The sequence below is a fragment of the Hyla sarda genome, chromosome 1 (genome assembly GCF_029499605.1).
Source record: "Hyla sarda isolate aHylSar1 chromosome 1, aHylSar1.hap1, whole genome shotgun sequence".
In the NCBI taxonomy this organism is placed as follows: Eukaryota; Metazoa; Chordata; class Amphibia; order Anura; family Hylidae; genus Hyla; species Hyla sarda.
The window spans coordinates 531980608-532006007 of NC_079189.1; the positions used below are offsets into that span (position 1 = coordinate 531980608).

Genomic DNA, 25400 nt, shown 5'->3' on the forward strand with positions numbered 1-25400 from the left:
GGCACTACTGGGGCTGGCCTGGAGGGATTTTCCCTCCCTTTTCACTACAGGGGGATATCTTTATTATCTGGGCTGATCAGTGGTTATGTGAGCAGGGGCATGTTACAGTGTTGGGGCACAGTTTCGCGCGGCGCGACTCTTTCATCACTGCGGGCGCACACTGTGCCGTCTTACTTTCACTTTCGGCGCCGGCGGCGTCTTCGCCCACTCTGTTCCCCCGCGGGCGCATATGCGCTCAGGGCCGGGAGCGGGTGCCATTACTGTCAGCTGTACTTACTCGGCGGCCTTGTGTGCATTAGCTCCGCCCACCCAGGGCCGCCGGAGCTTCTCCATGGGCGAGAACTGGCCACCAATCAGCGCTGTGCGCGCACATAAGGTGTTGCAAGGGCCAATCACAGCGCCCTTGTACCTAGCACGGCCCTCCCTTTCCATTGGTCGGCATTTTCTTCTCTCTTTGACTACCTCGGAGCGGAGTTCTCCTCACAGCAGCTGCTCTGGGGACACAGACTTGGGTGAGACTGTTCCTTTTTTACTATGTCCGTGCCCAGAACTGTTCCTCCCTCTAAACAGATAACTGGGTCATTAATTACTTATTACACCTGTAAAAGCTGTAACTCAAATGTCTGGTTCTGCTGAAGCCACTTGTTCTGCCTGCACCACTGCTCCCCCAGACCCCCCTGCTATTTCTACCCCGGATGCTCTTCCAGACCTGGTGGGTTCGGCCGCCCCTCCAGCCTGGGTTTCCTCCCTCTCCCAGTATATATCCGACTTGGCTCAGGTCTCCTGTTCTGTGGTGACGGCCTTGGAGAGGTCCACCCTACGCCGGCCCTTCAGAGGGACCCGCTCCCCTTATGCTCCCCGCTCTCACAAGCGTACTAGGGGCGTATCCTCTGACTCATCCCCTGTGTCTTCTGGTAGGCATTGGCGCTCCCCTCATAGGTCTCGCCCCGCTGCTCCAACTGGTCACAAACGTCGCTCCTCCAGAGGATGTTCCCGTGGTCTCCGCTCTGGCTCTCCAGAGCCGCGTACCCGGTCTGTGTCTCCCTCCTCCAGGGCGGCCTCCACTCGTTCACACTCACCTGGAGAACTTGTGGACGAGGTTTCCAAATCGGCATCTGACTCGGCAGGACCGCTCGGATATGGATGACACTGAACTCATTGGTTTTTGCCATAAGAAACACCTTTCATCTAGAAGACCCAGGAACTTCAGACGTAGCTCCAGAAGTATCCTTGCATCGTGCCCGCCCAGCACCCAAGGTGTTCAGCTCTCACGCTGAATTTGACGCCCTTCTGGAATCCGCCTGGAGCCATCCTGACAAGAGGTTTCAGGAAACGAAGAAGGTTCAAGCGCGGTATCCTTTCGCTAAGGACCTCCTCTCAAAGTGGACTCCCCCCGTGGACCCACCAGTCTCCTGCCTCTCTAAGGCTACTACGCTGGCGCTGGCGGATGCGGCTGCCTTCAAGGATCCGGCAGACAAGAAGGTGAAGACCTTGGCAAAGTTTGCCCTCAAAGTAGCGGGTTCCTCCCTGCTTCCTGCCTTCGCCTCTGCCTGGGTGTCGAATGCCCTTTCAGTTTGGTATTCCCAACTCCGTCAGAGTATTCTTTCAGAATCTCCTCCCCCCCCCCCCCTCCCGGGAGGAACTGTCTGAACTAGCTCTCCAATGCTCCAAAGCTGGAGACTTTCTGTGCTCTGCTTCCATGCAGACAGCCCGCTGAGCTGCCTTTGCCACTGGCAACCTGGTGGCCCTCCGTCGCTCCATGTGGCTCAAAGCTTGGGACCTGGATTCCGCCTCCAAGAATTCTCTCACCGAGCTTCCCTATGCTGGTTCCCGACTTTTTGCCAAACACCTTGATGAGATTATCTCAGAGGCGACGGGCGTCAAGAGTTCCTTATTGCCTCAGAATAAGGCACTACTTCCCGTAGGAAGTCCTCTTCTTTCCGTTCCTTTCGGACTTTTGGTCCCAATAAAGGGTCTGGGCAGGTGCCTTCGAGGGACAAAAAGGTTCCCTCCTTCCGGGCGCGCCCCTCTTGGAAGTCGGACAACCGTTCTGGCCGTTTTGCGGACAAATCGGGCACCTGCAAACCTACTTCTGCATGAAGGGACGCCCCCCACATGCAGATTTTTCTCGGGTGGGAGGTCGTTTCTTATTCTTCTGAGACGTCTGGACCGCGCACATTCAGGACTCCTGGGTCAGGGACGTGGTGTCCAACGGATACCGAATCGAATTTACCTCCCTTCCGAGGGATCGATTTTTTTTTTTTTCTGTCCCAGGCCCCCCCCTCCTTCGCTAGCAAAGGAGTTTCGGGGGGCACTCCAGTGCCTTCTCATCCAGGGAGTCATTGTCCCGGTTCCTTCCAGGGAACGCTTTTGGGGTTTCTATTCCAACATTTTCGTGGTACCCAAGAAAGGCAGTTCTATGCAGCCAATCTTGGATCTTAAGTAGAGATGAGCGAACTTACAGTAAATTCGATTCGTCACGAACTTCTCGGCTCGGCAGTTGATGACTTTTCCTGCATAAATTAGTTCAGCTTTCCGGTACTCCGGTGGGCTGGAAAAGGTGGATACAGTCCTAGGAGACTCTTTCCTAGGAATGTATCCACCTTTCCCAGCCCACCGGAGCACCTGAAGGCTGAACTAATTTACGCAGGAAAAGTCAACTGCCGAGCCGAGAAGTTCGTGACAAATCGAATTTACTGTAAGTTCGCTAATCTCAAGTGTCTCAACCAACATCTTTTGACCCGCCATTTCTAAATGGAATCTCTCCGTTCAGTGGTGGCGTCCATGGATCAAGGGGAGTTTCTTTTTTCGGTGGACATCAAGGTTGCCTACCTCCACGTTCCAATATTTCCTGGCCATCAGTGGTACCTCCACCTTGCAGTTCCGGAAGGTAATTTTCAATTTGTGGCACTTCCCTTCGGTCTGGCCACTGCTCCGCGGGTATTTACCAAGATCCTGGCACCCGTGATAGCCCTGCTATGGTCGAGGGGTGTCCCAGTGATTCCTTACTTGGACGACCTCCTCATCAAGGCTCCTACCAGAGCCCAGAATCTGGAGAATGTGGCTCTCACTCTCCGGGCCTTATCTCGTTTCGGGTGGATGGTCAACCAGGACAAGTCCGTCTTTTCCCCCACCCAGTCTCTGGTCTTCTTGGGACTCCAGTTCGACACGGCCTCTGCCCGAATTCATCTTCCGCCAGACAAACGACTGACTGTCAGGAGTCCGCTCCATTCGGATGCAGGCCCCAGTCTCCATCAGTCTTTGCATGGAAGTCCTGGGTCGGATGGTGGTGGCCATGGAGACTGTGCCCTTTGCTCAGTTCCATTACCGCCCTCTTCAACTGGCGATTCTCTCCCGGTGGGACAGGTCTCCTGTCTCTCGACCGCAAGATTGTTCTCCCTTGACGGTCTCGTCAGTCTCTTCTCTGGTGGCTCCGCTTTCCCCTGCTTTCTCAGGGGCGCTCATTCCTTCCCCTCCACTGGCAGGTTGTCACGACAGATGAAAATCTGTCCGGCTGGGGAAGTATTTTCAGGGACCGGACGGTTCAAGGCCTCTGGTCTCCCCGAGAAGCCCTTCTCCCCATAAACATCTTGGAACTGAGGGCAATCCATCTTAGTCTGCTTCATTGGGAGTCCCTGCTTCAGGGCCGCCCTGTCCGTGTCCAGTCTGACAACGCCACGGCCGTGGCGTACATCAATCTGCAGGGCAGCACTCGCAGCTCAGCAGCCATGGCCGAGGTGACAAAGATTCTCCTCTGGGCGGAACTCAAGGTTCCGGCCATTCACATTCCTGGAGTGCTCAACTGGGAAGCGGATTTTCTCAGCCGGTCCTCGGCCGACCCTGGCGAGTGGTCCCTGCATCCGGAGGTATTCGCACAGATCTGCAACCTCTGGGGCACTCCAGACGTGGACCTCTTTGCGTCTCGACACAACCGGAAGATTTCTCAGTTTGTGTCGAAGTCCCAGGACCCCCTGGCCCTAGCCGTGGATGCCCTGGTGATTCCGTGGTTGGGCTTTGCCCTGCCCTATCTGTTCCCTCTCCTTCCCAGGGTCCTGAGGAAGCTAAAAGCAGAGGGCGTCCCAGCCATTCTCGTGGCTCCAGACTGGCCCCCGAAGGGCGTGGTACGCCGACGTGGTCAGGCTCCTGGATGACATTCCGTTGCGCCTTCCACTTCATCCAGACCTACTGTCACCGGGTCCCCTTTGCCACCCCAGTTTACAGTCACTGCATTTGACGGCGTGGCGGGTGAGACCGCGGTTTTAAGGGCCTGCGGTTTCTCTTCCCATGTGATTCGCACCATACTCAGGGCTCGCAAGCCCTCCTCTGCGAAAATTTACCACCGTACCTGGCGGTCTTATTTTCGTTGGTGCAAAATTCAGGCTTTTTCTATTCTTTTTCAGCGTCCTCTGGCATCCAATTCTCATGTCTGGACCTTCCTCCAAGGAGTGGCACATGCGGCCCCTCCTCATCGGTCCCCTTGGGACTTGAACCTAGTTCTGGGTGCCCTACAAGGCGCCCCTTTTGATCCTCTCAGGGATGTTTCCCTTCGCCTCCTTTCCTGGAAGGTGGTGTTCCTTATGGCTATTACTTCCATTAGGAGAGTATCTGAACTGGCAGCTCTCTCCTACCGTTCTACTTTTCTGGTGATTCACCAGGACAAGGTTTTTTTCCGGCCAGATCCTTCCTTTTAACCTAAGGTCGTTTCGGCTTTTCATCTCAATGAGGACATCGTCCTTACGTCCTTTTGTCCCGCTCCTTCTAATCCCAGGGAGCGTTTACTCCACAAACTGGATGTAGTGCGGGCTGTTAGGACCTCTCTCTCTGTCACTTCTTCCTTTCGTCAGTGCGATTCCTTTTTCGTCCTTACGGAAGGTAGTCGTAAGGGACAACCTGCTTCCAAGGCCACCATTTCTCTGTGGATCCGATCTGCTATTTCGGAGAAGATCCCACCCTTCAGGGTTTTGGCTCATTCCACCCATTCTGTTGGGGCATCCTGGGCCCTCCGCAACAAGGCCTCGGCCTCGCAGATCTATAAAGCGGCCACCTGGTCGTCTTTGCACACTTTCTTGAGGTTCTAAGAGATTCATACCTTTGCATCGGTTGATGCTAGTCTGGGCCGTAAAGTGCTGCAGGCAGCGTTGGTACAGCAGTCTGCCTGACTCTCTGCCCACCTAAAGGACGGCTTTGGTACGTCCCATGGTCTGTGTCCCCCAATGGAGCCGATAGAGAAAAGGAGATTTTTATGCTTACCGTAAAATCTCTCTCTCTCGAAGGATCCATTGTGGGACACAGCTCCCACCCTTTTCTGGTGTTCCTATTCGGTTATCTGTCCGAGGGTGTGTTCAGTTATTTTTTCTTCTGGTTCTCGGACAGTTCGTGGTTTTTCTTTTGACCTGTCGGTCTTCTCCTATTGCTCTGGGACTAAAACTGATTAGCTCAGTGGCCTGGAGGCAGGTATATCCTGCTGGGAGGAGCAGACTTTTCTGTTGCCATAGTGTCAAGCCTCCTAGAGACAGCAGCATATACCCATTGTCTGTGCCCCCCAATGGATCCTTCTAGAGATTTTACGGTAAGCATAAAAATCTCCTTTTTGTCAGGGTTTTCACATTCCTTAAGAATAACTTTAGAGATAATCTTGTCTATAGGAAATACTCTGTATTTTTTTTTTAGAATCAAGACCATCAAACATGATATCTTGAATAGACCTTGGTTCCCTGGGCTCTTCCATATTTAGAACTGAACGTACAGCCTTCACTAATTGATCAATGTCCTTAAAGGAAAAAAATGCTTTCCCTGAGGAGTCTTCCTGTGACTCCTCTCCTGAGTCCGCATCTGGCACAATAATACCCTCTTCTACAGAATCAGATTGATTTGAGACCACTGGAGTAGTGTAAATCAGTGACTACAAGATTAGCAGCAGGAGCTGTTAAATTCTGAATGGATGACTGGATCTCCTTTCTAATAAAATCCTGCATTTGTGCCAGAAGAGACGGAACTAAGGCTGGAACCTCCGATGTAATCAGCTTATTAATACAAGACTGACATGAAGCTTTCCCACATTCAGGAGGTAGTATTTCTTTACACGTTACATTCACAATTTTTTTGCCTTTTTGGAAGATTTCCTAGGCGCATCATCACCGTGCTAAGACCATAACTTAGCAAAGAAGTTTGTAAACATAGAAAAAAAATACACACTCAGAAACTGCCGGTACCGAAGATGGCATCTTTGCAGATGAGTCAGATGGAGTACACCTCAGGTTATCACCGCTGGTACTCATGCTGGAACACAGGAAAAAATCCCCCACTCTAATGCTGGACAGGTATGAATGACTGGCCAGCTCACCGCAGAAGGAAGAATGGCAGAGTCTCCTTTTAAATCTGCTGCCTCCTGGGCGCCGGAGGCCTGGCGTGTGACATCACATCCGCCCCCTTTGACCTCCAGCTTCCTCTCACATTGTCACTTGCCAGCAGTGAGGATGCTAATCCCCCCCCCCCCCCCCCCCCCCCATGCCAGCCACAGCCATTCCACAGCCGTCCACGCGACCGTGCTCAGATGCCAAGATCCTCCGCCAGCAGCCCGCCGCAACCCGCCTGCATACCAACAGCGGCGGCCATAGTAAATCTGTAAGTTAACCACGGGCTGCCAATGGAGGAGAGTGGGGGAAGGGTGGGAGATTTGAAAACAGAGGATAGAAGGTGAGCCTAGCTAAGATCCCCAACCAGGGATCATAAGGGATTCTCAGCCACCTACACCGAGGGGCCCAGCATAAAGAAATCCCTCAGCCATTTCCTAAAGCCCCACTTGAGACCAGGGCTCCTCCAGGCTTCCCATAGGGACAGGAAACCACTGAGGATGGAGAGGACTACCTTTTATCCTCCAGGGTTTCCTGTCCCTAGGGGCGGAGTCCCTCTCTCAGGTGGTGCTGTCATGTTGATGGGAAAAGGTTTCTACACCAGCACAGATGGGGGGGTGTTCTTTACTGTAAGAGCAGTGAGACTATGGAGCTCTCTTCTGGAGATGGTGGTCATGGTGAACTCAATAAGAGTTCAAAAAGGGGCCTGGGTGCATTTCTGGAAAGTAATAACATTACAGGTTATGGATAATAAATTTATAGGGACAGAACGTTGATCCAGGGATTTATTCTGATGCCATATTTGGAGTCGGGAAGGAATTTTTTACCTCTAGTATGAGGATTTTTTGCATTCTTCTGGATCAACTCAGCAGGGACTCATTAGGGATATAGGTAGAATTTAATGGACTCTGGTCTTTTTCAACCTTATAAACTATGTAACTTGTGCCATTTCATCAGCCCCCTGTAGCATTTTTTTTGCGGAACCCACTGTATGGGCTCTGACCGCCTGCAAGAACCTTATTACTGTCAACAATTTTTTTTTGTTTTTTTGCATCCCAATCCCTATGCAGGGTTCTACCTCCTGCACATGTGTGCAGACTTTAAATGTGTACACGTGCAACTTGTCCTTTTATCCGTCTGACCAATTTGAAGTAGGCGTTGAATTACGAAAGACGATATCGTAAGATTTATCCATGAATATTAACAACAACCAGACTGGTAGACTGTAGTTCTTTTTATATTTAAACAATAAATACAGTATAAAGCAGGAAAGCCAAAAACACCCGTAATGTTTATACAAGGTTCTTTTTCCGAAGAAGAGAATGCTGGTCCTGGGAGTTCATGGCTTCATAGTTGGATAGTTCTAGAGTAAAGGTGGCGCTTCCTGATGTTACTGAGCGCAGATCCGTAGAATAGCCCTGAAAGACATGCTTATGATGTATTAGTGCAGTTTTAAGCTTTAGACTAGCAATATTGAATTGTATGATACACTGGGATATTTTAATTTATGATCTATTTACTCTTATATCCATTAGACATCACTGAAGCCATTGTGGGCAGGTAGGTTAAACTGTTGGGGCAAGTTGGAGGTTCACCTTTTTTTTTAAAAGGAAACCTTTCATACTGCCTGAACCCCAAGTTATCAGGGTGGTCTTTTGTGTCTTGATGGATAGATCTTTCTACACCCAGACAGGAAGAGGCCACAAGGGGACACTGGTCTGAACATAGAAAAATATTGACTATATTTACCATCAGTTCAGCAAGTGGAGCAAGGGCTAGTACAACTTTATTATCTAAGCGGTCCTGTATTTCCTGAACATTTCCTCTTCTCTGGGAAAGGTCGGCCAAGACCCGGCTCAGGTAATCTTCCCCAATTGTGATTTCCAACCTCATCATTGGTTCCAGAATTTGCTTTTCTGCTGCCTTTAGCGCCTATGAAGAAAACAATGCAGAAGTGTAATATGAAGCTACATGGCTGAGAGGCCGTTTAAAACCCTCCAGCATTGGAGTAAAGTGCATACGTACTTTCTGCATACAGCGTGATACACAAGCAGACACCACAGTCATTGAGGTACCAGGCAGAACATTAACTTCATGTACAATCACCCCAACATCCTGCAGGGGGGAACCAAGCAAAGGACCTGGGAAAAAAACAGAACTGCTTATGAGCCATCACGTAGTATCACGTATTCAGCACACAATGGAATATGTTTAACCCCTTAAGGACGCAGCCCTTTTTCGCAATTCTGACCACCGTCGCTTTATGAATTAATAACGCGAAAACGCTTTTACCAAATATTCTGATTCTGAGACTGTTTTTGCATGACATATTCTACTTTATTTTGGTGGTAATTTTTCGTCGCTACTTGCATCTTTTTTTGGTGAAAAATCCCAAAATGTCATGAAAATAAATGTTATTTTTCTTCACAAATACAATCTGTCCACTTTATTTTGGCATCATAAAATGGACATATTTTTACTTTTTGAAAAAATTTGAGGGCTTCAAAGTAGAGCAGCAATTTTCAAAAAATTCATGAAAATTGCTAAATCTGAAGGGACAGATGTTACAGAACTACAACTCCCAGCATGCCTGGGCAGTCCAGGCATGCTGAGAGTTGTAGTTTGGCAACATCTGGAGGGCTACCGTTTGGGCACCACTGTAACAGTGGTCTCCAAACTGTGACCCTCCAGATGTTGCAAAACTACAACTCCCAGCATGCCCAGACAAATGCTGGGAGTTGCAGTTTGGCCTTACTAGTGTTGCCACAGTAAAGATCGTTTTACTTTCACTTTCAACCCCCCCCCCCAACGACGATTCCCTACCGGATCCAGGAGTCTCCAGCGAAGATCCCGGGTCCCCAGGAATCTTTTCCTGCAGGTACGGCCTCCATCTTCTTCCCACAATCCCCTCGACATCCAGGGGTGGGCAGAACGGGGGGTTGCCATGGCAACCCCCTGTCCTGCGCTGCCATTGGTCAGAACTCCGTTCTGCTAATGGCAGGGTATAGGAGGAGATCGCAGCTCTGCGACCTCACTCCTATCCCTTAGGCTCATAGGGGCTGTCGCTGACAACTCCGATCAGCCCTATTTTCCGGGTGATCGGGTCACCAGAGACCCGATCAGCCCAGAATTGGAGAAAATCGCATGTCTGAATTGACATGCGATTTTCTCCGATCGCCGACATGGGGGGGGGGGGGGGGGGGGGGGTTCTCAGGACCCCCCTGGGCGATGTGCCGGGATGCCTGCTGAATGATTTAAGCAGGCATCCCGATCCGGTCCCCAACCGGCTAGCGGCGGGGACCGGAATTCCCACGGGCGTATCCATACGCCCTCAGTCCTTAAGGACTCGGGATGCAGGGCGTATGGATACGCCCTGTGTCCTGAACAGGTTAAAGAATCTATAAAAATACAAGTGAAATATATATTCCAATTTTTAAGGAAGCCCAAAAAGGGGGACAAAACTTTTCCATGGCTTGAAAATTTCCGAAGATTTTACATCTCTAGACACATACAAAGCTGTCTCACCTGTGAGGTAAGAGCTGTGAATGCCATTTTCTATTGCTTCTTTATAGCTGTTCACACTAGACGACAGATTACCAGAATATTCAATGACTGGACTGTCATCAGATAAGGGTTTTACTTCCAGCTCTACTGTCACCTGGTGTCGGGTGTCGCCCATCGTTCTATCCAAGGTATCTATAATCATTAACAGAACAATAAAAAGAAATGCAACAGAATAGCTGACTACAAAACATCAATGCTGTGACTGGTGCAGGTTCAGCCAAACAGGGCGTCATCTTCTGCACCAGTCAGAGTCAGATGTATGGATGACTGACCGGGATCTGATCCTCTTTTATCAATGATTAAGCTTCACGACTGTTCTATAAGAATTCTATTTTCCCCCTCACGGTGTACAATAAGAGATTTCCTTGGTTTCTGACATCAAAGAGCAATAGTTATATTTTAACATTAATATCTAGTTATTCATCCTGTTTTCTACAAAGGCAATACATGTGGATGATCACTCCCAGAAAAAGCCTCCCTCCAGGTACAGAATACTCTTTTATTCGGTAATCTGAAGTGTCATCACACCAGGCAGGACCGGACAGCCTCTCTCTTGTGCTACAGAAGTGTATCCACTGGGAAGCCTGCTGTGCTGTACACAGGTCCTCCTTATTACCAGGTCCACAATACCTATTGCTGTACGCTGCTTAGATGAGTGGCTCTACCCTCTGCCCTATAACAAAAACATTACAGTATTCTCTTGTTGCTTGTTGCACGCTCTCTCTCTCTCTCTGCTTTACCAATATCAGGCACCAAAGCTACCATAACACTCTGCATTAACCTTGCACTTCGTAATTCTTATTGTGGTCTCCCCATCCAACCCTTTGTGTAACTTTCCTACCTTACCTGCTACAATCATAGAGAGACTGTGCCCTGGCCTTGAGTTAAAGAGTACCTGTCACCAAATAAACTGTTCTCAAATACCTCAGGCTATGTTCCCTAACTACTCCTAACACCACTCCAGTCCTTAAAAAAAAATGTCAGAGCTTTAAAAAGCTGTGTACCTTACCTTTTCTTCTTGCTCACATAGTGCAATTTCCCAGCAGGAGAAAGTGGGCGTTTCCCAGCAGACATGACATCACTGAAGCCTGCTGGGGGACCACTTCCGCCCTCACATAGTTGCAGTGCTGTGATGAATAGAAGACCTTAGGCTCTGTGCATGTTTTAGTCTGTGTTGCTATCAGTGAGGCTCTCCTGCAGCTTTCAGTCTATGTGGCTTTCTATGAGAATCTGTGGAGTTTTCACTTTCTGTGCACCTGTCAGTCAAGCTCAATGCAGAGAAACACTTCCTAAGTTTGGTCTCCTGCCAGGCCGAGAGAAGACCGAACTCACTGTTTTAATTGTGGCAGGGAACAGAAAAGGGCAGCCTAGTGGCCGTTTTTTATATTACATTTTAAACATGAATGGGAAAATGTCTGCCAATTACACAAGGAACACTTTATTAAAAGTTTGATGACAGGTACTCTTAACATTTTTTGTTATTATACACCTAGAGTCCCATCTGTGGAGGACGATCCCAAGGAAGATTTTAATAGCTTGTTTTAAGAGCTCATAAAAGACATTTGTCAGATGCATATTGCCCCTAATATAGGAGGATGCGTGCCTGACAAATTCTAAGTAAAGAGCCACACAAACCATTCAGCAATTGTTCATACAGCCTTGCCCACCCAAAAACTGAGCCGTGTAGCTGTAGTTATAGAAAACATGTGACCTGTTCCTGGCTTTGTATTCAATAACTGCAATTAAAAAACAAAATGTGTGAACACACCCTAAAAGGTGTCAAAAAAAAAGTACAAAGCTATTTGGTGCTCACATTGGAAAGCCATTATCTAATCTAAAATGACCCTTAGGCTATCCTCTGATATGTGAAAAGCACATGTAAAATGTCTACTAAACTGTACCTGACACACGGGAGGCACTGAGAATGGTTTCTCTATAGGCAATCTGAAGGGGTCCTAAGAATGTTTCCAAACCGTACTCCCTCCGGATGCGATCATGTATTATCTCTATGTGAAGTTCCCCCATTCCACAGAGAATTAGCTGCAATTTAGAGAAAAAACAGACAATTTTCAAAAACATTTTTAGAAATAGCCCTTAAGTTTGATGTATGAAACTTAAAGTGCTGCAGGCAAACACTACATCTATTTAACAACTTCAAAAGAACAAATGTACAAATGCCATTCAGAAGACCAAGAGAAGCTGGATAAACTGGTTTATGTGCTAGCAATCTGGAAAAACAATAGTCCAGCATAAAATACAATAGCTAATGTTGTTAAAAGTTTGTGCATTGTAAGGTCATGAGAGTTTGTGTTCACATCTTTGAAACAGAAATGGGTCGATTGAAGTATCTTGGATCTGGAAAACATTCAATGACCATGCTTACTTGTCCAGAGTCAGGGTCTGTCTTCACATTGAGGCTTGGATCTTCTAACTGGAGACATCTTAGTGCATTTTCTAAATCTAAGTGCAAACATAAGACGCACATGTAAATAACCATAAACACAATACTTTGTAGGTATCCACAAGAAATGCCAGGACGGCGCCACTATGTTTCTCAGCAGACCATAAACCGATCAGAGGACATTCACCACTAGGACACCCATAGGGAGTCCAGCAGAGGTGATCGGAAGTAATTAAGGAGAGACTTGAATAGCTAGCATGTAAAGACACAATGATTAGCATCCTGCACTCACCACTAAGTATTGGACTCGACACTCTTACATGGAGATCACCGGAGGACCAGGCTTCAAAAGGTAGGAGGGCGCTCAGAGACGACAAAGTCACCTCTGAGTGCCCACGTACCTTCTGAAGCCTGGTACTCCGGTGATCTCCATATAAGAGTGCTGAGTGCGATACTTAGCGGAGAGTGCAGGATGCTAAGAATACTTTGTGTGCACAAACAGAACAGCATAAAGCATCCCCTTTCTTGTTACAGTCTTTTATTGTCCTTCGACCTCAGTGACCAAAACTAACCTTTACCTTTTGGAATGTCACATTCTGATTCTTAGTAAGGTCTACTGGGAAAAGTTTTCTTTGTATTCCTTTACAATCTGTAAACCATATATAGGGAAAAATTGATATAACTGAAAAAAAAAGATGTCTCTTGTTATCTCACTTTGCTTTAGTAGGGAGCGGGCACGCATCCTGCAGCTCAGTTCATCCTCTAAGACACTTGAGCTTAGAAGGAACAATAGGATTTTATTTTACCATAAAATCTCTTTCTTATAGTCTTCATTGGGGGATACAGGTACCAAGGGTATAAGCAGCTGCCACTGGGAGCCTGACACTAAAAAAATTAGTTGGTCCCACCCAGCAGACTATACCTGCGCATTGGCACTAATCTTTTTAGTTGCAGCATAGTGTAAGGAGGAGGCAGACACATGTCTGGTTGCTCAAGACCAGTTCCAGCTTTCAGTTTTACCTAGTTAGTAATTTTCTTTCTACAGGTTTTCGGGATGCCGCTGCTCAGCGCCTACTCTATGACACTAGAGTTTGGAAGGAAAATAGGATTTATAACTTTTCAAAAAGCCATCGGCTAAGGGAGAGATAATTATCTCTTATCAGCTATCTGCAGATCTAAGCAAAATTGTGTCAGCTGTAAGGATTTACCTGGTTGTTTGGCTACAGAGGGGGGTTCAATAGTACAGAAGAAGACTGGCTCTGGAACCTCCACTCCAGCTAACACCAGGTGGTCCTGTGACTTCTTGTCCTTGCTCTTCTCCCCAGCTCGACCCGCTCTGCGAGCAGCAGCTGATGCAGATGCTTTAGAGGATACAATCGTGTCTCCGGTTCCAGTCTATGAAAACCAAAAGGTAAACCTCTCAATATGATGGTCTGGAACATTGAGCTTTGTGCAATGGTGGTTTTCAATTCACTTCTTACAGGTCTGTGTAAAGTGCAGATAATAACAAACAGTGCACGTTCTGTAAGTCTACTGTTCCACCACCCTGCTTGGTTCAAGAAGAATGTACTTAGTTCATGATACGTCCACTGTCTCATTCTTTCTGGCACAGGAAGTTCTGGTGAAGCATATGACTACATGCTTCCTGCCCTTCATCAGTATAAAGGTGACCTCAAAAGGATCTACAAAAGGCTGCACAGATCCAGCATTGTTACAGGGTGGCCACATTGTTTGTCTGACTGACTATCCAATGAATAATTACAAAAAGAAGCTCCATTGTAATAGTGGAGTTTCCTTTGATACAAGCTTATTACAAAAGGAACATTCAAAATGTATATTTTGGTTTTTAGCCCCTTTTCACGCAATCTTTGAGCTAACGCAGAATTCAACTTCAAGTTACACCTGCTATAAAGTGTAAATTGTAGTAAATTTGGTCCATCAGGGGCGGATGCCCCCATCACTCTAATCCTCACCTTCTCGACGAGCAAAAGGTTAAAAAAAAATGAGAGCTTGTACAAAAAATTGCACCTTTTGCCACTCTGCGTCAGGCACAGCCCATGATAACTCCCCACCCCCCATGTAGTATGCCACTTTCATAACGTATCAGCTGTTTGTATACTATCCATACTCACATTGGTGAAAGAATAAACACTTACCTGCTTAAGTCCTACAGTTAGAGCAATATTTCCAGGGGGCAAGGAGGAGATTTCAACCTGTTGATCAGCAAAAGGCAGGAGCAATCGACTCATTCTTTCCCTGTGTGGCACATAAGTAAAGGAGCAACAATGTTAACTTGGTTGTCCATTTCTATGTAAATAACACTTGGGGTATGTTCACACGGGCAGATCCCCAGCGCGTATTATGCTGCGGATCCGCCGCTGAAGGACCACTGTACGCTGCCTTTACAGGTGCCTGCTCGGAGTGGCAATACGCCACTACGAGCAGACACACTGCGATGTGCGATATACTCGCACATTGCGGCCTAGCTCATAGAGCAAGGGTAGCGGCCGCAATGTGCGAGAGTATACAGCGCATGCGCAGCGACTCGCACATCGCTTCAGTGTGTCTGCTTGTAGTGGCGTATTGCCGCTCCAAACAGGCACCTGTAACGGCATTGCACAGCGGTCCTTCAGCAGCGGATCCGAAGCGTAATACGTGCTGGGGATCTGCTCATGTGAACGTACCCATAGGGTAACTATTAGTAAAACAAACTTCTGATGTGTCACAGAGATATGTCAAAAGTTTTGATTATTTGAGGTCCATGTGCTGAGATCGGTGGGAGTTTCAGCACTCGGACTCCAACTGATCAAGACTTCGGACACGTCTTTATGTTAAAACTATAGTTAACCTTTAACAATACTCATTTTTAATTTTTTTTACGTATTAGCCTATGCCACAGCCCTTTTAAATAATGAAAAAAGTGACAAAGATCAAGAAGACCATGCAGTAAGTTTACATAATCTCAGTTCTAATAATAAACCTGTACAGTACAGAACTAGAGTCCTACTTTCACACAACTGCAATTTGTAACTTTCATCAATGTATGTATATGCTACAAGCCTAGAGTATACATGAGGGGAAAGTGTTTTATGTATGTTCACATTGAGAATTGCTGCCCAAAAATTCAGCTTAAGCCCTTGATAATGCCACTGTCTGTGGTAAAATAGGGGGTTGGGGAATCTGTTTAGTTAAGTTTTAATAATAACCTGCTAAGTCTCTTGAGGAATAAGTGGTTGTGGACTGCAGCCATGACACCTAAGTATCATTGTTCCACTTGCTTTGCTTTTGCTTTAAATTCTCTGTTTATACCAATGAGACCAGAGCGGAATTTGTCCGGGTTGAAATTCTCTATGTGAAGTGGCCCTTAAGTTGTTCACAAAAACCTTGCCCATCTGCAGCCCTCTGAACTACACCAGTAAGGGACCCTGTCATTAAAATCAATGGGGGCATCCAAGCAGGACAATGAGAAAAAAAAAGGTGGATATCACCTTTTCTGCATGGCTCCATGTCTCCCTTTGAAATGAATGGGAGTCTGCATTCTACGATGTTGAAACTAAACCCAAGTGACAGGATGACTAGGTCTGTACCACATTTCAGCTAAAGAGTAAATCTGTTTACTTTTGACAGCAAACAGATCTATGATATAACTACATACATGTTTTAACTTTATTTACATGATACTGCAATAAACATTTACAATAATTTCACAAAGTTTTGCATGTATTGTGCTGACTATCTTATACAGTGTTCCATAGTCTGTCCTTGCCAACCCACAAACAGAGAAAGGCCCTCAATATTGAAATCCCAGAAAAACCCTATCTTTAGGCTCTGTACAACTGCGCGCCATACATACAGTAGGGCAGCCTTTTCTTATTCACTTGAATGGTACAAGGCTGCAATACCCTGCACAGCTGCTGGAGTATATACTACGTGCAAACGTACAAAGCAATCTAAACAATTAAGAGAATGCAGTACTGGCCCGAGAGCCATGGTCACTTTAAAAAGGAAAAAACTGTCAGCAAGTTCACCAACACTAAACCCAATAGACTGGGTTATAGTGTGGGTGAACAGGAGTTCATACAGGGGTCATTTACTTTTTTTTTGGTCCATCAGCCACCAAGTTATGCCCCTGTAAAGTTCCTTTCTTCAGTGTATGATTAGCGCTTTCAAGGTTGGACCCCCGCCAGCCTCATGCACTGAAGTTTCTAAGTTGTTTGAATATTCATTATCTTCAACTCCACTTCCTAGTGACATGGAGTCACATATCCCATGAGAGCAGCCATCTGTTTGCAGAGCGCATGCGCATAAAGATTTTACCCAGCACTCACATTCTGATGACATGAGAGCTCTGAATACTGCTCTCACTCTGCGCAGTGCCACTGCGCATGCGCCGGTCCCTTGATACAGCCATAAGTCGGGAGTAGCGTGGCTTCAGTATCGCCGTACACACAGCATAATGCACAGAGCGCTGCGCTCAGGGGATATGTGACTCCACGTCAATAGGACGTGGCATTGAACATAATGAATATTCAAACAACGGGGGCGGGCATAAAGACTTCAGTGCGGGAGGCCAAAGCAGACGACCGGCGGGGGTCCCGTCTTGAAAGCGCTAATCATACACTGAAGAAAGCATATTTACAGGGGCATATAGTTAGTACGGTCGAAAAGGCATATGTCCATCAAGAACTCGGCATAACTCGGTGGCTGATGGACCAAAAAAAGTACCGTATATACTCGAGTATAAGCCGACCCGAGTATAAGCCGAGACCCCTAATTTCAACCCAAAATCCCAGGAAAAGTTATTGACTCGAGTATAAGCCTAGGGTGGGAAATACCTCATCCCCCCCTGTCATCATCCAGACCCGTCATTAACATCCTCATCATCCCCTTGTCATCATCCCACACATCCCCCGTTCATCATCCCCTTGTCATCATCCCACACATCCCCTTATCATCCCACACATCCCCCCTTCATCATCCCCTTGTCATCATCCCACACATCCCCTTATCATCCCACACATCCCCCCTTCATCATCCCCTTGTCATCATCCCACACATCCCCCCTTCATCATCCCCTTGTCATCATCCCACACATCCCCTTATCCCACACATCCCCCCTTCATCATCCCCTTGTCATCATCCCACACATCCCCTTATCCCACACATCCCCCCTTCATCATCCCCTTGTTATCATCCCACACATCCCCCCTTCATCATCCCCTTGTCATCATCCCACACATCCCCTTATCATCCCACACATCCCCCCTTCATCATCCCCTTGTAATCATCCCACACCCCCCCCCTTCATCATCCCCACACCCCCCCCCCCCCTTCATCATCCTCTTCTCATCATTCGCCCTCAGTGGTCTTCAACCTGCGGACCTCCAGAGGTTTCAAAACTACAACTCCCAGCAAGCCCGGGCAGCCATCGGCTGTCCGGGCTTGCTGGGAGTTGTAGTTTTGAAACCTCCGGAGGTCCGCAGGTTGAAGACCACTGCGGCCTTCAACCTGCGGACCTCCAGAGGTTTCAAAACTACAACTCCCAGCAAGCCCGGGCAGCCATCGGCTGTCCGGGCTTGCTGGGAGTTGTAGTTTTGAAACCTCCGGAGGTCCGCAGGTTGAAGACCACTGCGGCCTTCAACATCATCCAGCCCCCTCTCACCCCCTTTAGTTCTGAGTACTCACCTCCGCTCGGCGCTGGTCCGGTCCTGCAGGGCTGTCCGGTAAGGAGGTGGTCCGGTGAGGAGGTGGTCCGGGCTGCTATCTTCACCGGGGGCGCCTCTTCTCCGCGCTTCCGGCCCGGAATAGAGCCGTTGCCTTGACAACGACGTATCTGCGTCGTTGTCAAGGCAACGTGACTATTCTGAGGCCGGGCCCGAAGCGCTTAGAAGAGGCCTCCCCGGTGAAGATAGCAGCCCGGACCACCTCCTCACCGGACCACCTCCTTACCGGACAGCCCTGCAGGACCGGACCAGCGCCGAGCGGAGGTGAGTACTCAGAACTAAAGGGGGTGAGAGGGGGCTGGATGATGTTGAAGGCCGCAGTGGTCTTCAACCTGCGGACCTCCGGAGGTTTCAAAACTACAACTCCCAGCAAGCCCGGACAGCCGATGGCTGCCCTGGCTTGCTGGGAGTTGTAGTTTTGAAACCTCTGGAAGTCCGCAGGTTGAAGACCACTGCGGGTGGGGGAGTTCACTCGAGTATAAGCCGAGGGGGGTGTTTTCAGCACGAAAAATCGTGCTGAAAAACTCGGCTTATACTCGAGTATATACGGTAAGTGACCCCTGTATGAACTACTGTTTACCCACACTATAACCCAGTGTATTGGGTTTAGTGTGGGTGAACTTGCTGACAGTTTTCCTTTAACCCCTTAAGGACTCAGGGTTTTTCCGTTTTTGCACTTTGGTTTTTTCCTCCTTACCTTTTAAAAATCATAACCCTTTCAATTTTCCACCTAAAAATCCATATTATGGCTTATTTTTTGCGTCGCCAATTCTACTTTGCAGTGACAGTCATTTTACCCAAAAATGCACGGCGAAACGGAAAAAAAAATCATTGTGCGACAAAATCGAAAAAAAAACGCAATTTTGTAACTTTTGGGGGCTTCTGTTTCTACGCAGTGCATATTTCGGTAAAAATTACACCTTATCATTATTCTGTAGGTCCATACGGTTAAAATGATACCCTACTTATATAGGTTTGATTTTGTCGCACTTCTGGAAAAAATCATAACTACATGCAGGAAAATTTATACGTTTAAAAATGTCATCTTCTGACCCCTATAACTTTTTTATTTTTCCACGTACGGGGCGGTATGAGGACTCAATTTTGCGCCGTGATCTGAAGTTTTTATTGGTATGATTTTTGTTTTGATCTGACTTTTTGATCACTTTTTATTCATTTTTTAATGTTATAAAAAGTTACCAAAATACGCTTTTTTGGACTTTGGAATTTTTTTGCGCGTACGCCATTGACCGTGCGGTTTAATTAATGATATATTTTTATAGTTCGGACATTTACGCATGCGGCGATACCACATATGTTTATTTTTATTTTTTTTTACACTGTTTTATTTTTTTTATGGGAAAAGGGGGGTGATTCAAACTTTTATTAGGGAAGGGGTTAAATGACCTTTACTAACACTTTTTTTTTACTTTTTTTTTTTGCAGTGTTATAGGTCCCATAGGGACCTATAACACTGCACACACTGATCTCTCATCCTGATCACAGGCGTGTATTAACACGCCTGTGATCAGCATTATCGGCGCTTGACTGCTCCTGCCTGGATCTCAGGCACGGAGCAGTCATTTGTCGATCGGACACCGAGGAGGCAGGTAAGAGCCCTCCCGGTGTCCGATCAGCTGTTCGGGACGCCGCGATTTCCCCGCGGCGGTCCCGAACAGCCCGACTGAGCAGCCGGGATACTTTCAGTTCCACTTTAGAAGCGGCGGTCAGCTTTGACCACCACTTCTAAAGGGTTAATACCGCAAATCGCCGCGATCGGCGATGTGAGGTATTAGCCGCGGGTCCCGGCTGTTGATTAGCGCCGGGACCCACGCGATATGATGCGGCGCGATCCCGCTTCATATGGCGGGAGCCGGCGCTGGGATTTTCAACACTTCCAGTTGTTTTGTAAATGAACAATACGTACGTGCAGTTTTTACTCACATTATATACTGCTGACTGTTTGTAAATGAACAATACATACGTGCAGTTTTTATTCACATTATACACTGCTGACTGTGCCTTCATCGCTCCAGAATAGATTCGGACAAAGACCATGGGTCCACGTTGCCTGTCATGAACAACCTTGAATGCCAGAGCACACAAGTCATCCTTGTACCAGGACCTATAAAAGGAAATACACAAAGTATCCATGATTTCCAATAAACTTTCATTTCATTTTATAGGGGGACTTGAAAGGGACTGAAAGTTCTCAATGTCAGAAATGATTATTATTAAGTCAAGAGGCCAGAAGTCAGTCAAGTGTTTCTTCTTTAACCATATATTACATGGTACAAAACATGGTCCAACCACTTTGTCCCCCCACGATCTCTTGTAATGGGCCCCGGCTACTTACCCATCCTCGGCCCGCTCCGGTCCCCACCTTCCTGGACAACAGAAAGTAACGACACGCTCAGCCAATCACAGTCTGAGGTTGGACATCACTGCAGCTGGTGATTGGCTTAGCAGGCTGTCATTTGCTTTTGTCCAGGATGGTGAGGGCCGGAGCACGCCAAGGATGGGCAAGTTGCCAGGGCCCCGTACAGAAGATCCTGTGGCCATGGAACAATTGTGTGATAAGTTCAGTTCCCTGGAGAACTCCTTTAGGTATACATCAAAACTTTGATTCAGCCTGAACACTCTGCAGATCATGGTAAATATTTCTGTATTTCAGTTGAATTTTCCCACTATGTTCATGTAAGTGTTCATGAGAGTACAGTGTGCAGATTTATAGAATGTCTATGGGGTAAGTTATCATGGGATTTGGACAGGTTTTTTGCATTGAAAAGACAGTGAGAAATCACTGTAGAAGGTGAAATCTGTCTTTGCAGATGCCATGGCCAGGAATTAATCATTGAGATTTTTTCTGAAAAATCACAGAAAAAGTCGCAACCCCTCCAAAACACTGCAAATCTACATCAGCCCAAATCTGGCTTTCAAAACTGCCTTTGAACACAACAGGTTAAAAAGACGCACAAAAAGTTGCAAAGGAGGCACCATATAAAGGGATGTACTGAAGTAAAAAAAAAAAAAAAAACATGTACCCCCATATTTATCACATGCCCTGCACTATGTAATACATTTGGTGCATGTGCAAGGTGTAACAAAAAGTAACTTTATGGTACACAACTACAACTCCCAGCACCTTCTGAGTTTTAATAAACGTGAATAAGCCTCCCCTTTTCCCATTTTACAAATAATAAAAATATATAAACATATTTGGTATCACCACAGGCAGAAATGTCCAAACTATTAAAATAAAATGTTAATGATCCTGGGCAATGAATTGCGTAAACGTTAAAAAAAATACTAAAGTCCAAAATTGCTGATTTTCTGGTCACATCAAATCCCAAAATAATGCCAAAAAAAAAAAAAAGACCATAACATCATATACGCAAAAGTGCTACCGTTAAAAACTACAGATCATGGCACAAAATAAGCCCCATGTATGGAAAAATTAAAAAAGTTAGCAGATGGTCAGCAATGCAATACAGCACTTATCACTACCACTTTTAAACGAAAATAAAAAGTGGCTGTGCTGAGGTCATTTCTCCTAGCTATGTATTGCTCAGACAAATTTATCATATGCTCTGCGCCATGTCATAAATTTGACGCACGTCAGCACATTCACAGCTAAACATTAATTATGGTAAAACACGTCTACCACAGACAACAATGATAAATTCCCCCCTATGAGTCTTAGTATAACACCATACAAGTTGTCCACAGTGCTGAGTGCGAAGGATTGGCAGAACGCTTAGAACCATGTTACCGATATATGGGGCCTGGGTGGTAAGACTCCCACAGACATGTCAGAAGGTTGTAAAAATTACGTCACCCTTTCAGTACTTTAATGGGGAGAACCACCAGTACATATAACCGGCACTCACCCTAATAATAAACTTTGTATTGGTTGACATGATGACATGCTGTCCCTTTGAATGGCATGCAGTACCAATACACAGGGAATTGGAGTACAAATGTAAGGCTATCTATATGGAGAAGGTTTTAATTTATAGTCTAATTTGTACCTTTTTATTATTCGCAGGGTTGTTTTGACCTTAATAACCAAGCCACATGTTTTAAATCTGACTTGTGTCTCTTTATGTAGTAATATCTTTGTAATGCTTTTAATGATCAAAGTGATTGAGTGTTTTCGTGACATATTGTACTTTTTATAGCAACTTTTTGTTGCTATATAAAGCTGTTATTTTGTGAAAACTCTGAAATATTGTGGAAAATTTGAAAAATATGCATTTTTCTAGATTTGAAATTCTGTAGATGGCATTTACAGCATTCACTGTATGGTAATTATGTTAATTTTATTCTGTGGGTCAGTAATTATGGTGATTCCCAATTTATATTTATACATTTTTTTATGTTTTTTTACTTTTCACAACAAAATCCTTTTCCCCCCTATTCTTTAGGTTGCCATATTCTGACAGCCATAAACTTTTTGCCTCTGGCGCTATTTGTGAGATACATGCTACCTTGTGATCATTTTTATTCCACTTTTTTTTTTTTTTTTATAGTACACATCTTTGCTATTGTGTATATGTATGGCATTTATTTTATTTTTACACTTTTTTCTATTTATTGAAAAAAAAAACATTTTATTTTAATACTTTTTATTTTTGATCGCTGTTATACTATACTGCAGCATATTATAACTGTAGGTATACACTGACAGTTCGCCTGTAAGACCCAGTCTATGGGTGGACCTCACAGGCTTCCGTATATGGCAGGAGAAGGCATTGCAGGGTAGCTGATGGGGGACAGGGGGAGCCCCCTGTCAATCCTATAGCAGCACTGACCATGACATCTTGGCAGCTTTGACAGACAGCTGGCTCCCACCACTGATCTCCTGCGTCTTGAAGAGCAGGTAATCGATATGATGTGTTGGTACATCTTTTTCGTGGGAATGTACCCATATGTCCTCGGGAGGGAAGGAACTAATGTAACACAAGAAGCTCTTTAACCTTTCGTTCCTACTCCACCGCTCGTTAAAAAGAACCAAGAAATCTGTCAGTAACCGTTTTGAAATATGTGAAGATTTTTAGAACTTGCCAAATAGTATAAAATGTACTTACATGAAGTCATGGGAACAGTCTTCTGGTGAGGGTAAGTACAATGTGATGGCATCTAGCAGAGGCTGAACACCTTTATTCTTCAAAGCACTGCCACATAGCACTGGAACTGCTGAGCGAGCCAGAGTAATCCTACGAATAGCAGCCTGGACCTGCATAATACAGTGAATGCTTAATTCCTAACATTCATAAAAAATCTAAGTTTTTCTTCAGTTTCATTTAGAATCAACCAGAAAAAAAAAAAGATTTTTTTTTACTTTCCGTAAAATCTCTTTATCGAATGATCCATTGGGGGACACAGACCGTGGGTGTATGCTGCTGTCTCTAGGAGGTGTGACACTATGGTAATAAAAAAAGTCGGCTCCTCCCAGCAGGATATACCCGCCTTCAGGCTCTGAGCTAATCAGTTTAAGTTCCAGAGCAATAGGAGGAGACCAACAGGTCAAAGAAAAACCCAAAACTGTCTGAGAACCAGAAGAAAAAGCATAATTGAACACACCCTTGGACAGAGAACCAAAGGAAAATCATAAAAAGGACAGGAGCTGTGTCCCCCAATGGATCCTTCGAGAAAGAGATTTTACGGTAAGTAAACAAAAATCTCCTTTTCTCTATCGGCTCCATTGGGGGACACAGACCGTGGGACGTACCAAAGCCGTCCCTTGGGTGGGCAGATAAGCAGTCAGGCAGACGGCCAATCCACTGCCGCCTGAAACACTTTACGACCCAGACTAGCATCAGCCGATGCGAAAGTATGAACTCGGTAAAACCTCGAGAAAGTGTGCAAAGACGACCAGGTAGCCGCCTTGCAAATCTGCGAGGCTGAGGCTCTATTCTGGAGAGCCCAGGATGCCCCAACAGAACGGGTAGAATGAGCCACAACCCTGAAAGGAGGAATCTTCCCCTTACAGCGATAGGCTTCCGAAATGGCGGACCAAATCCACAGAGAAATGGTGGCCTTGGAAGCAGGTTGTCCCTTGCGATGACCTTCCGTAAGGACGAAAAAGGAATCACACTGACGAAACGAAGAAGTGATGGAAAGATAAGACCGAACAGCCCGAACTACATCAAGCTTGTGTAGTAAGTGCTCCTTAGGATGAGTAGGAGCAGGACAAAAGGACGGGAGGACAATGTCCTCATTGAGGTGAAAGGTCGAGACCACTTTAGGCAAAAAGGAAGGATCTGGCCGGAAAAACAACCTTATCCTGGTGGATCACCAGAAACGGAGAACGGCAGGAAAGAGCTGCCAGTTCAGACACCCTCCAGATGGAGGTGATAGCAACAAGAAACGCCACTTCCCAAGAAAGGAGGCGGAGAGACACCTCTCTAAGGAGCTCAAAGGGTGCACCCTGGAGGGCACTCAGAACCCAATTCAAGTCCCAAGGGGGAGAGGGTGACCGATAAGGAGGAACAGCGTGCGCCACTCCTTGAAGGAAGGTCCGGACATGAGAATTAGAAGCCAGGGGCCGCTGAAAAAGAACAGCAAGGGCCGAAACCTGACCTTTAAGAGAACTGAGAGACGACCCCAGTTCCAACCCCGACTGCAAAAAGGAGAGAAGACGGGGAACCGAGAAGGTTACCGGGGAGAAGTCCTGAGCTTCACATCAACGAAAATAACACCGCCAAGTACGATGGTAAATTCTTGCGGAGGAGGGCTTACGAGCCTTGAGCATGGTGTGAATGACTTGGGAAGAGAACCCGTGGGCCCTCAAAACTGCGGTCTCAACCGCCACGCCGTCAAATGCAGCGACTGTAAATTGGGGGTGGCAAAGAGGACCCTGAGAGAGTAGGTCTGGGCGGAGCGGAAGGCGCAGTGGAGCGTCGTCCAGGAGCCTGACTACGTCGGCGTACCACGACCTTCGGGGCCAATCTGGAGCTACCAGAATGGCGGGGACGTCCTCTGCCTTGAGCTTCCTCAGCACCCTGGGAAGGAGCGGAAGAGGAGGGAACAGATAGGGTAGGGCAAACCCCGCCCAAGATATCACTAGGGCGTCCACAGCCAGAGCCTGAGGGTCCATGTCCGGAGTGCCCCAGAGGTCGCAGAGCTGTGCGAAGACCTCCGGATGTAGAGACCACTCGCCGGGGTCGGGTGAGGACCGACTGAGGAAGTCCGCTTCCCAGTTGAGCACTCCCGGAATGTGAATTGCCGAAATGGCCGGAACCTTGCTCTCCGCCCAGGTGAGAGTTTTGGTCACCTCGGCCATGGCTGCCGAGCTGAGAGTGCCGCCCAGTCGATTTATGTACGCCATGGCCGTGGCGTTGTCAGACTTGACCT

At 46.8% G+C, this 25400-nt stretch overlaps 1 protein-coding gene across 5 annotated transcripts in view; it reads right to left on the minus strand.

Annotated features, from left to right (window-relative positions):
* Positions 1 to 7572: 7572 nt before the first annotated feature.
* GFM2 (GTP dependent ribosome recycling factor mitochondrial 2) overlaps positions 7573 to 25400 on the minus strand; it is a 41596-nt gene continuing 23768 nt past the window's right edge. For 2 of the 5 annotated variants that reach the window (XM_056539992.1, XM_056539997.1), the window contains exons 12-21: positions 23132 to 23280; positions 20026 to 20166; positions 14475 to 14574; positions 13527 to 13713; positions 12301 to 12377; positions 11819 to 11957; positions 9879 to 10049; positions 8379 to 8494; positions 8103 to 8285; positions 7573 to 7771 (exon numbers count right to left, since the gene is read on the minus strand). In XM_056539992.1, the coding sequence (XP_056395967.1) occupies positions 7646 to 7771; positions 8103 to 8285; positions 8379 to 8494; positions 9879 to 10049; positions 11819 to 11957; positions 12301 to 12377; positions 13527 to 13713; positions 14475 to 14574; positions 20026 to 20166; positions 23132 to 23280 (1389 nt within the window). In that variant the 3' untranslated portion in view covers positions 7573 to 7645. Of the gene's footprint in view, positions 7772 to 8102; positions 8286 to 8378; positions 8495 to 9878; positions 10050 to 11818; positions 11958 to 12300; positions 12378 to 12896; positions 12968 to 13323; positions 13403 to 13526; positions 13714 to 14474; positions 14575 to 20025; positions 20167 to 23131; positions 23281 to 25400 lie in introns of those variants that run through there. The other 3 variants (XR_008847894.1, XR_008847896.1, XM_056540007.1) reach the window with 3 other exon arrangements.